This window comes from Oncorhynchus nerka, linkage group LG3, assembly GCF_034236695.1.
Source record: "Oncorhynchus nerka isolate Pitt River linkage group LG3, Oner_Uvic_2.0, whole genome shotgun sequence".
Taxonomy (NCBI): Eukaryota; Metazoa; Chordata; class Actinopteri; order Salmoniformes; family Salmonidae; genus Oncorhynchus; species Oncorhynchus nerka.
Genome location: NC_088398.1, coordinates 45690508 through 45702315, shown reverse-complemented (window position 1 = coordinate 45702315; position 11808 = coordinate 45690508). Strand labels below are relative to the sequence as shown.

Here is an 11808-nt window from a genome sequence, read left to right as displayed (position 1 = left end):
GCACATGGATGATCTGTGCATGTGTGAACTGTAAGGGCAATTTGTGGCCGTGTTTTCACCAGTTTGCACCATGATTTCTGTGGTTTTCTCAGGGGATGGCTGGAGCCTTTTCTGCGCAGGCCAAGCCGGTTAACAAGAGAACATCCCTGCAGGTCACACAAATCATGTCAAATGTGTTAGCTTAATGACTAAACACTAACAGTTTAATATTCATGGGAAACTACACACGCACGTTTGTGCATACACACATCGTCTAGCACAGACATCTATTGGATTTTTGTATTATGGTAAATAAGCAGAAACGTTTTGTTTTGTCATAAACAACTTGAGGGACATAACACGCAGTTTTGTCTGCAGTATATGTTTTTCCAGGCACCACATAATAGCCACATTTATATTTCTAAATATTTGAACTGGACGTGTAGGCCTAACGTTTATGAAATGGACAACTGGGTGCAAGCTGCAGGGTGCATGCACGGAATGATATTTGCAGTCTATTGTCTACCGTATAACTGTAACGTTTTCACTCAATTGGTCCTTTCCTCAGCTCATCGGGTGCTTCAGAATGTTCTGTAAAAGCGCAGTTAAACCATCAACCCCAAACAAGAGGCCCTTTGAACTTTTCACTTTTACTTATCTACATTTAAACCCCACCCCCACCTCCTCGACCAACCAGTCTGTTTGCAGCACCTGCCTCTCGCCCAATTATTCACTTAACACACACCATTGCTCTCTCCTCTATTCATCGATGAAAACGGGGTTTGTTGGAACCACAGAAGCGAGAAAGGAGCTTATAGCGGCTAAATGAAACTGAAAAGAAACAAGCACTATATTGTTGAAAGAATTACAATGTTATAGAAACCGACACATGATTAATCGTGTCCAGTCTGAATTGACATGTCTCCAGCATGGCGATATCCAGCACACAGAAAGAGATTATGAAAAACGGATAGGCCTATATATATCCATTAGGCTTCGGCTATGAACAATATTCCTGGCTAAAAGCCTATTCCTAATCCCGTGTAGGCTACACGGCCAATGCTGCACATTGTAGACGAATGGAAATGAAATGAGTAACCATAGAGGCTTTATTTTATTACATTGTATCTTACCACCGATTTCGTTTTAAATATAACGTCCTGAAGAAATAGCTGTCACATCGCAAGCCTACATGGACTTGTTTTAGGGTTTCACTTTACTTTCTAATCGTTACCACCACCCCACTGGCTAGGCCAGCACCATGCCTATAAACACAATATTACTGACACCGTTATACTGTCCTTTTAAATCATACTTTTTTTTACTGTTTTCAACAATATGTACATAACTTCAATAAAACAAAGCAATAAATTAAAGTGATCAATACAAAACTAAATATTTCTATAGACTGCTTAACACATTCATCTTAATGAACACACAAAAACCCTATTTCACAATGTATCATTAGGCTACAGCACAAACCAAAGCTGAAAAAAATCATATTATATCTTGTCCTTATGTACATCCACCCGCGCAACACATAACAAACAATGACAAACCATATTTTCATCTTCGGGATCAACTTAGTGCTCTTCTCAAGCAGCCACTAGCCATTTAAACTTTTTTCACATAATGTTTGGGGCTCCGTCGTAGAAGAGGAGTTTTGCTTGCATTAGAGCAGCATTTACAACACTTTGTTGTCGTTTCATAAGTCAAACACACCTGCATATTAAATAAACACACAGACTTTGAAAAAACTAAATAATTTAACTTAAATTAACACACAAAACAGCATGGTAGCAACATGTGGCTAGCGCAATGGCGCAGGAAAGAACTAAGGGACGGACTCGATATTCGATTCCATGCCCATCAAAATGATACGACTATTAATTGGATTGGCCTACATTCGTTGGTCAAAGTTACATTGTAGACCAGTGGTAGTTTTGTCTGTTTGAAAGCAAGGTTTTAAGGTGATGGTCAAATCACTATGTTGACCTTCGTTGGAGATGCATGACCTACATCTGATACTTGGAAACGTGCGGCTTCATACGCCATTTTTTAAAATCATAATTGGGATAAGAAATTAAGCAAATCTTAAAATCAAACATAGGATACATAAATATAGCCTACTCTCACTGACTTGTTACAGCTCAATATATTTACTTTAACACATAGCCTATTAAAATGTCACAAAAGATAATAAGAGCAGCTTGAGGACCCATTTATCATAACAATTTCCGGTGTCTGTCGGTGACATGAAAGGACTTGTTGCCCTCGGGCGCGAACGGTGCCTTTTCAGTCCCTCGGCTCACATGGCTCTTGTTCTCTGTCCCGTCGGTCGGCATGAGGAGGCCAACATGTCAGCTGGCAACTTTGGGAGCAAACTCCGGATTACATCTGTGCATGGCTGCAGCGGGACAGTGCAAGGCCACGCTGGGTGGTTGACCCAAAATCTCCTGATATGGGCCATGATAGTATAGAGGGCGGGGCAGGTATTTTAGCTCACTGTTATGTTCACATGAGTTGCGGTTGCTGCATAGACTCTTGGTGTGCAGTTGGATACCATGAGGTGTAACTTGGAATGTAAGACCCTGGTGTACCCACGGATGTTTTCACCGTGGTCGGTGAGCTCCAAACCGGTGCTACCGGAGAGCCAGTCGAAGATATGCGACCATTAAACTGGGCTAAAGTGTTGTTGTCAATTGTTCCACCACCTTGCTTCATCAGCTTCTTGAACTTCGATCGCTTATTTTGAAACCAAATCTTTACCTGAGAAGAAAGAGACAATCAACGTCATTAAGATTGTCTAGTTGGGCAATTTCAAGAAACTATACCAGGGGACAGTAAGGCACCATTTTGATTTGGAATGTCGAAATAATGTTTTGGTAAAAGCCTCGATTTCTTCCCAGCCTCGAAATATTACTTTTCATATAATATCAGCATGATGATAATCAATATGAAACATTTGATAAAACCCAACTTTATTCAAAACACGAAGACATCGGTCTATAACACAACCAGAAAGAGAATAAATAGCCTACAATTGTTTAACGTGTTCAAAGGTACATTGAAATACAAGCGTTAAAAGAAAGTAAAGATAGCTAACTTTAACTTGCCTGTGTTTGCGTGAGTCCCATTGAAGCTGCCAGCTCGGCTCTCTCTGGCAGTGCCAAATATTGAGTTTGTTGAAATCTTCTGTTTAGAGTCTGTAGCTGCAAACTGGAATAGATAGTCCTTGGTTTGCGAATCTTTTTCCCTTTCCCATTGAACCGTACCTCTCCGCCTTCTACAACTGTATTCTTCTCTGTCTCTGGTGCTGAGAAGGGGAGAAAATAGCAGAATTACTCAGGAGACAGCTCGCCAACGTCGCTGCACAGCAATGCGCATCACAGTGCAAGTTTTACAGGCTGTAGTTTAGGTATAATTACCCTTAATTGCGTACATTGTTTATAGCATTACGCAATAAATAATTACCGAGCGTAATACCCCAACATCTGGGTTGCTTTACCAATCCAACGTTTGCTTGCTGGACCGAAAACAGAAACCAAATGGCTCCAAGAACTTTATAGAGACAAAAAGGATGAAGTTGAAAGCTTACCTGTATCTTCTAACTGTGTCTGTGTTAGTGCCGAGCTGTTTTGGTACGACTGCACTGTACTGAGATATGGACTTGAGGAATGGCTGCCGACGGAGTTAACGTATGGATAACCTAAAGATCTAGGAAAAGATGAGGCTGGACTGTACGAGCTCTCGTGTTGAGTATGACCAGCAGAATGTAAACAGTGCATGGAATAGTGTCCGTGAGACATTGAGGAAGGCGACATTTGTTGACTCGGTGGCCCAAATTCCATGAAAACGGGTTTTCCTGTGACAGGGCTATTAAGACTTTCTGGTATTGTAGTCATTGTCATCTCTTCTGGCGGATCTCTCCTCTTCCTTTTTTGTTTTCTTCTATGATCTCAGTGAAGGATGGATCCCAATTTAAGCTGTACTGATTTTTTCTCTTTCCATTCATAAGAAAATGTAGTTTGTCTCTGTGAAAAGTCTAGGTATGATGCACTGGGTCTAGACAAACTCGCTCAAAGGTTTGAATCAGGGATCATGAATATTCATCAAAGACGGTCGCTGATTGGTCCACTCTATCCAAGAATGATGCCGATTGGCGATCCTGAGGTTGGGTCCTTTGGACCTGATAAACTCAAGAAAAACAACAAAACCTGAGATTCAGCCCGGAGATGTCAATAAAAAAAATATTGCTTAGGTAGCAGAGAAAGGTATTAGCAAAATAGACACTGGAATCCTAAATATATGCTTTAAAATAAACAACACACAATTAAATCCAGCCTATTTTATAATAATAACAATAATAATAATAATTAAATTGTTTCTTATAAAGAAATAGCCTATTTTATTGTCAATCACAAGTAGGCTGTGGTTAGATCCTGTTGTATCGATAGGCCTGTTGTTCACTTAAACATTAAGAAACAGCCTGTGTTATTATTATTATTATTATTATTCTCATTTAAGAACTGTTTCATACAAATGAATCACACTACAACAAAACATAATAATGTTCAGAGATAGCAGTATGAATACATTGAAGTGTAACTTTGAGGCGTTATAGGCCTATTTAACAGAAAATTTATGTTTTATTTCTCATTAGATTGTTTCGATATCTCAAAACAAACTGTAATAGATTTACTAATTATTGACAGAGTCTTTTGGTGTTCACATGCACATATATATTACTTACAGGTCTATTTGATCAAATGCCAGTCTCAAGTGCTCTGAGCCACAGCTGAAGCAAGATGAATTAGCATAACACTAATGTTTAATTTTCATACGCATAATTAAACATATATTTAACACTCGCAATGGCTCATGGTCTCAAATATCTGAGTCCTGGTTGAATTGATAAATTCAAGCAATGATTAACCTATGTTTCATGCTTAAAATATTCTTGTGAAAAGAAACACTTTCTTAACCTTGATATTTGTAAAAACCATTGGGCTGTTTCTCTGCAACATTTATCCATATAGGCTATAGCCAGCTAAGTAGAAAACACTTGAAAGTATTACTTAAGTAGTTTTGAGGGGAATCTGTACTTTACTATTCATATTTTTTTGACTACTTTTACTTTTACCTCACTGCATTCATAAAGAAAATAATGTACTTTTTACTCCATACATTTTTTCCTAACATGCAAAAGTACTCGTTACATTTGGAATGTTTAGCAGGACAGGAAAATGGTCCAATTCACATCCCTGGTCATCCCTACTGTCTCTGATCTGGCGGACTCACTAAACACATGATTCGTTTGTAAATTATGTGTGTTGTAGCTTACCCCTCGCTATTCCTAAATTTGAAAGAAAAAAAAACATCGTACGTTTGCCTAATATAAGGAATCCAAAATGATGTATACTCTTACTTTTACTTTTGATACTTAAGTCTATTTGAGTAATTACATTTACTTTTGATACTTAAGTATATTTAAAACCAAAGACTTTTAGACTTTTACTCAATTATTATATTACTGGGTTACTTTCACTTTTACTTGAGCCATTTTCTATTAAGGTATATTTACTTTTACAAAAGTATGACAATTGGGTACTTTTTCCATCACTGGCTATACGCCTTTTATTGCTCTATTCTCCACATGTGAAATCATTTCATGACCAGAAACAAAAGGCTTGTAGTAGCCTATATAACGTGCGTTATCAACCTACAAAACAATAATTGTATCTCGTAGGTGTATATTGTCAACCGACGTAAAAAACTACACCGCTGGCAAATCTCCAAATGTTCCATTTGGGGGTTAAACATAGAATTCATTTGCGGTTGTTATTGAAGCATGGTCAAGCAATGTAAAACAAAAACAAACAAAAAAACAACAACATTTGAACAGGTTGTGTTGAGTGTGGACAATGATGTGATTATATTTATTATTTATACCTTAATTTCAAATTAAATATCACCCATTTCCAAATTCTTGTCCAGTACATGTTAAATAGGAGTGCATTATGCTATAGCTTTGATATAATACATATTGGGTGTCCTTGGCTGCCATAAATGTATTGCCCAGCTCTCATAATATACTAAATGATGCACCATCAGTTGCCATTAATGGGAAGTAAATCGTTTTATAATACCGTATTAAATATGGCGCGAGCATGCAGACCCATGCTGTTAGTCATGCTGCCCGCACCTCCTCTGTATCTATTAGTGCCTATTAATTGGCCCAGCAGTGGGTAAATCCAAATGGCCTAGAAGATCATGATTTGTCGTGAAATTCAAACAAATAATTTTACAATTAACATTTTCGATTTACTCTGTAACATAATAATATAGGCTAGTTTAATCGTAAAACAGCCGAATATTAAACATAGTCTCAATCAATTAACATAATTCCCAGCGAGGTTGGTGGGGGTGCGGCCAGTTTCCCATTACGACTGCAGCCTATGTAGACATGAACAATGCTTTTCAGAGGACGTTTGATTTACCCGAAACTAACGACTGACTAAAGATTAGGCCGTTTCCCTTTGTTATTGGCTCAGTTTTCGAAGAACATTTTGTTCAAAAAACCACGCTGATCCTTAGGCTATAACAGGCACGTTGAACATTTATGGTTACAGTAAGAATACAAGAGATCCACATTTCATTCAGCATTGAGATGAAGTGTTAACGACGATTAGTCATCATTTTCACTTACTTAATATCGACAATCATGTGATGAAAAAGAAGAAAAAGTCTCCCCAATATCGGAGATCAGAAATACTCCATTGCGCACCACTCACTGAGGGTGACGAAGATGCAGCAACCATCCTGATCTTCATTTTATTTTTCAATGTGGCCTATGTTGAGTCCTTCTGCTGTGGATGAGCCGAAAGCAAAAACACCACTAGCCTGTTCCCCCGGCAGCTCAAACTCCTCACCTGAATAACACATTAAAGGCAGTTAAATTCCGTCACTGTGATTATCAACCTAATTACATAATTGAACTCAAAGCAGATCAAGCAACTTACGAATGTGTTTTGAAAATGCGAGCGCTGACATCATGGTGAGCAATGTCTAGTCTCCGATGTGCATCTAACAGTGGATCTCTGGATTTGAAGAATTCTATAAAATATTAACGCTTATAAGGATAACTGGGCTTCTCTCCTTTAAATTGCCCAATTTAAAGCAATCTATTTCTGGAATTACGTTCGAAAAATACTTAAAGGGTTCCTCTATCAACAGTGAAAATGATAATAGTAGTACAACCAATAATTATCATCTTCCAGAACAGAGGACAGATTTTTATGGGCACTTGGTGGGTGCGACTGATAACTGTCATTATTTTCCCCCGATTATAGTATCTGCAAACTGGAATTCTGAAGATGAACATGCGTGTTCTTAGCAATAGGCCTACATTTCAGACCATTAACAGATGGAACATAGACTTAATTCTAAGGAAAAAAGCATGAAAAATAGAAATAATCACAAATGCATTTCACTGATGAAAATGCCAAGTAGGCCTAATCTTAAACATATTGATATTTACATATAATAACATACATCATTCTTTACCATTAATGTTAATTGTCTTTCTCAAATGTCATTGTAATTACCTTTGTATACAATAATATTTCATTTGACAAAATCCACAATAGCCCACTCAAAAAGGGTAAATATTTCTTTGCATTTCATGTGACTAACGCTTTCATTATTTTCAACCTATATTTTGATTAGGAATTACAAAGAACAATACAGGACTTTTTAAAAAACTAAATACTATTGTAACAATCAAACTAACTGCAACTCCAAATTAAAATACGACAGCTTTCAGAAACACTGCTGACTTGGAGAAGCATTTAATAACATGCCTCAGCCTTTACATTCTCGGCTCCTGCAGTTGGAAGTACCTTGTAATGGCCAGTCTTACAGGATTTCTTCATCTTCGGATGGAATCATGGCATGGCTCTAACTGGCCTACACTAAAAACAAAGCCCTATGTGCATGGAAGCATCAGTGAGAGAGAGAGTTTAAGGAGACAGGACTCATTAGCAGTGAGTAGCTCTATGGCAGAGTGTGTTTTAACACCTGCTGCACTCCACCTGAGGGTTAGCAGCCAGCGCTGTGGGTGAAGGGTGGAGGGAGCAGGGCCTGAAGTGTCCCCTACTTCATTTCAGCCCTCTGACGGAAAGCCCTCTCTAACTACCCCTTCCAACCTACATTTGAACAGTCGCCAAATATGCATGTTGTGGCTCTGGAAGAAATTCGTTTTTCAAATGAATCTTCAGTACCTATGGGGCTTGCTAAACTAATTCACTTATTTTGCTTCAGACTTTACAAGGTCCAGGGTAAATGGGAGTAAATGTCAATGATTAATTACTGTTGTTGGTGGCACAGGATACTCCTTTTCATTTCATTTCCTCTGTTGAAGGGAGGGAGACACGCTATCCACGGCAAATCTGACCCATGATTTGAACAGTTGATATGCGGAATAACTTAACTCTCTAAATGACCATTTATTGCAGATGCTAGTGTTGTTTTCACGAGGTGACCGTTTAATATGAATAATATCCGAACAATGTTGTCAAATGCAGACAATATAATGCTTACTTGTTTTTGTTCAGTTTGAATAAATAATGTATTAGCAACATTGTCATCTCATGCTGGACAGAGTGATACTTTATGGATATCTGCAGAATACTTACTTATGTCAAATAGGAAGAGGAGATAATTATGTCCCATTTCAAAACATTCACGAAATTTGTTCCGTGTTTTCTTAAAGATTGCACGATCAATCTAACAGTAGTTGAAGGGATCGTGATGTATATCCCTTCCAAGTTCTTCTTTCCTGTGTACTGCATTTCCTGCTTCTTGTTTCAATGCATGTGAGTCTCTTGATGTGTAGTACACAGTTCTCTGTGTTCTGGACATAATCTTTCCGTTTATATGAAGATGTAGTTTCTGCAAACATATCCACACTGTACATTTCTAACAAGCCAGGAGTACTAGAGACTGCTCTTAAAGACCACTTTGTTAATCAAATGTATGAGAAAATTGAAAACATAATTTGCTGTGCATGTATTTGATATACTTTGTCATCAATGAATACTGCATTCATTATTTGTACTGATGCTGTCTTTATGCAGCATTAAAAAAAAAAAGATTCACTGAACAGTGACCTACATGTACATTACTGAACTGCAACATCATGACCCATTTGCCAATAATAGCAAGACAAAATGACTGTATATTTCTCTCAAATCTGCAATAACGCATTGTTTTATCAGAGTTCCAATACTATTGACCCGTGATCAATATCTGTCTGATGTCTAAAGCATGCTGCTGATAAAACAAAATGGTGACTTAACAAAACATGATCAATCCAATGTGAACAGATCCTCGGGATGGTATTTCCCCCAGTTCCTTCCATGCCCTTGGAGGTCCTTGCCTTCTTGTAATTTGCTGCTTCGCTGGGCACCAACTAGAGGAATTAAGCCAACTTTAGAGATGTATTTTCCTGTTCAATTTACCATCAAAAAGTGAATTGCTTTGGATTTACTGAATGTTATGTTGTAAACAGATACTGAATTAGGATGTAAAGGACATTCAAATGCAATACAATTCAGGAAGTGCTTGAACTATTAGGATGAGAAGTCATGATTTCTTTATAAAAATGCTTATTTGTTATGAAATGGTATAATTTCTATAACAAGATATTCTGTGTTTGAAATATTTTTTTAATCATAAATTTAACAAATGTGCCAACTATCAATAGTCCTTTTATTTCAGTTATTTCAAACAGAAGGCATGATACATTATTTACATTTTCTCAAGTATCAAACTGTGTATATAGGTATATCACAATTGTATTACAAAATAAAGAGTGAGGATTCAGAGCAGTGTACCTTCTCTGATCTGCAATGTCAGTGAGTCACACCTGAACTGCAGAGCACATCCAGATAGCCTTGTACCCTTAACAATCAATTCTGGGTTTTTGATTCAGTCCAAGTGGTTAATGAAACTGTGGTAATGAGTGATATTTATCATATTATGCATGTTTCCTTTATATTTCTTAGGCTGCGTTTAGACAGGCAGCCCAATTCTGATAATTGTTTCACTAAATGGTCTTTTGACCAATCAGATCAGCCCTGAACAATATCTGATGTGAAAAGATCTGATCGGTTCAAACGACCAATTAGTGGGAAAAATTATCTGAATTGGGCTGCCTGTCTAAACGCAGCTAAATAAACTCAAACTCCTACACTTTGATAGCCATTTGTTGGACTGGATGAGTTGTTGGCTATATTGAGCCAGTTCTCCAGAAGGACATAGAGACAAGATGGACTTGTTTCTCCTGGGTGAATCAAGAAAGACCTAGCAATCAGGCTGTGGGTCAGTCTGAGTTTCTGCTCTTACATCTGTCAAAGGCACTTCCTGATGTAGTTAGAAAAACTCAAATCAAGAATTAAATTACACCAAACAAGCACTGCATGGCTCTTAAAATCTCAAAGCAGTAATACTGTCTCTATAAATCTGTATTTGAAATAGTCAGTATCTCAACATCTGATCAACTGTTGTTGGGTTATTTTTGTGTGTGCTTTTTTGGGGGTGAAAATCATACACAAAATATCATCTGTCAAAGGTTGAATAAATATGCAGGTTTTTCATCCAGGTTTTTCAAAGATTTGATTTTTAGCTTTCCCAAGCATATAATATGACTTTTGAACAATATTTTCATTGTTATGTCAAGGTTGAGTATTTGCCAGGCTTGGATGGTGGAATTTTAGCAGAGTACCACATCAGTCTTGGAAGATCAGCCAGACATAATTGTCTCCAGACACTGCAAGTAACTGACACCTGCACACTGAGAAATATTACATAGACAGACTGACTTCCCATTTGCCATCTTTTTCAAGGGGTTTTCTTAGAGCGAAGAAGAGAAGGCTCATTTATGCATCATATTGGAGTTGTCTGAAGCCCTGTCCCACAGTAAACCACTGAAGTCCTTGGACATATTATGTTGGAGCAAAATAAGTTAAATGAATACAGCTAGCTACATATTTTCTTAAAATATTATGATATTCTCTGACATGAGAAATTATAAATTGGAAGTTCCTCTGCCCTCTCGCCTCTGATGATCAGTCCAGCTCCCTCACCTGAGAATCTGAAAAGCCAAGGGTCACACTGTGGCAACCCACAATGGACTCTGGGTAAAACGCTGCTCCCCATTACTGCAGCAGCAGGGGTCAGTGGGTGGTGGCAAGCCTCCAACCCGCCTGAAATTGGCCACAAAATGACCAATTACCTAAAAGTATAGCTGAAAAAAAGTGGATTTCGAAAAATATGTCTGTTACTTAATTCAGTAAAAAATAAAAAACAGTCTTGACACTTTTGATGTTTTACAGTTCTAGCTGTTGGCTTAAAGTTGAGAATAACTGGGAATCCACATCTTTAGACTAATCAGAAACAGGGCTGTCACCAGCGTTTGAGTTTTAGTGAGGCCCTGCATTTGTATAGGCTTACAGTTAATAACTTTAAAAATGCTATTTGGAGAACAGCAAAAACAAGCAAATATGACCCCAGCCATTATCATCTTGGTTGCGGCATCTCTAGTAGCTGCCTCCGAGCTGGGGTAGTTTGTTTCATGTCTAAGTCCCTCGGCCTATGCTGCGAGAGTGCGGAGCTAGCCATTTGAGAGAGAGAGGTGAATGTGTTGCTAAAAAGTCAAATCCGGAGGACGCAGGCGAACATAACCAACAAACCGCTGTTCATGATTCCACTCGTTCGCAGAGGCAGGCTCGATCAGATCAAGAATAGCCCAAGCGTTCTGAGCTTAGA

General features: G+C 38.0%; 1 protein-coding gene across 1 annotated transcript; it reads right to left on the bottom strand.

Annotated features, from left to right (window-relative positions):
* Window positions 1-1278: 1278 nt before the first annotated feature.
* On the bottom strand, window positions 1279-4523 carry dlx1a (distal-less homeobox 1a). The gene is made up of 3 exons (XM_029633679.2): window positions 3578-4523; window positions 3096-3295; window positions 1279-2748 (listed from the first exon to the last, which is right to left on the bottom strand). The coding sequence occupies exons 1-3, from the start codon at window positions 3888-3890 to the stop codon at window positions 2494-2496; spliced, it is 768 nt and encodes a 255-aa protein (XP_029489539.1). The 5' UTR covers window positions 3891-4523; the 3' UTR covers window positions 1279-2493.
* Window positions 4524-11808: the final 7285 nt, after the last annotated feature.

Bases quoted from the DNA above. Each gene is read 5' to 3' on its own strand.
- dlx1a (XM_029633679.2), bottom strand. From the start codon at position 3,890: ATGACAATGACTACAATACCAGAAAGTCTTAATAGCCCTGTCACAGGA. The intron at 3,296-3,577 runs GTAAGCTTTCAA...TCCCCTTCTCAG, and splicing joins GACACAGTTAGAAGATACAG to CACCAGAGACAGAGAAGAAT. The intron at 2,749-3,095 runs GCAAGTTAAAGT...CTTTCTTCTCAG, and splicing joins TGGGACTCACGCAAACACAG to GTAAAGATTTGGTTTCAAAA.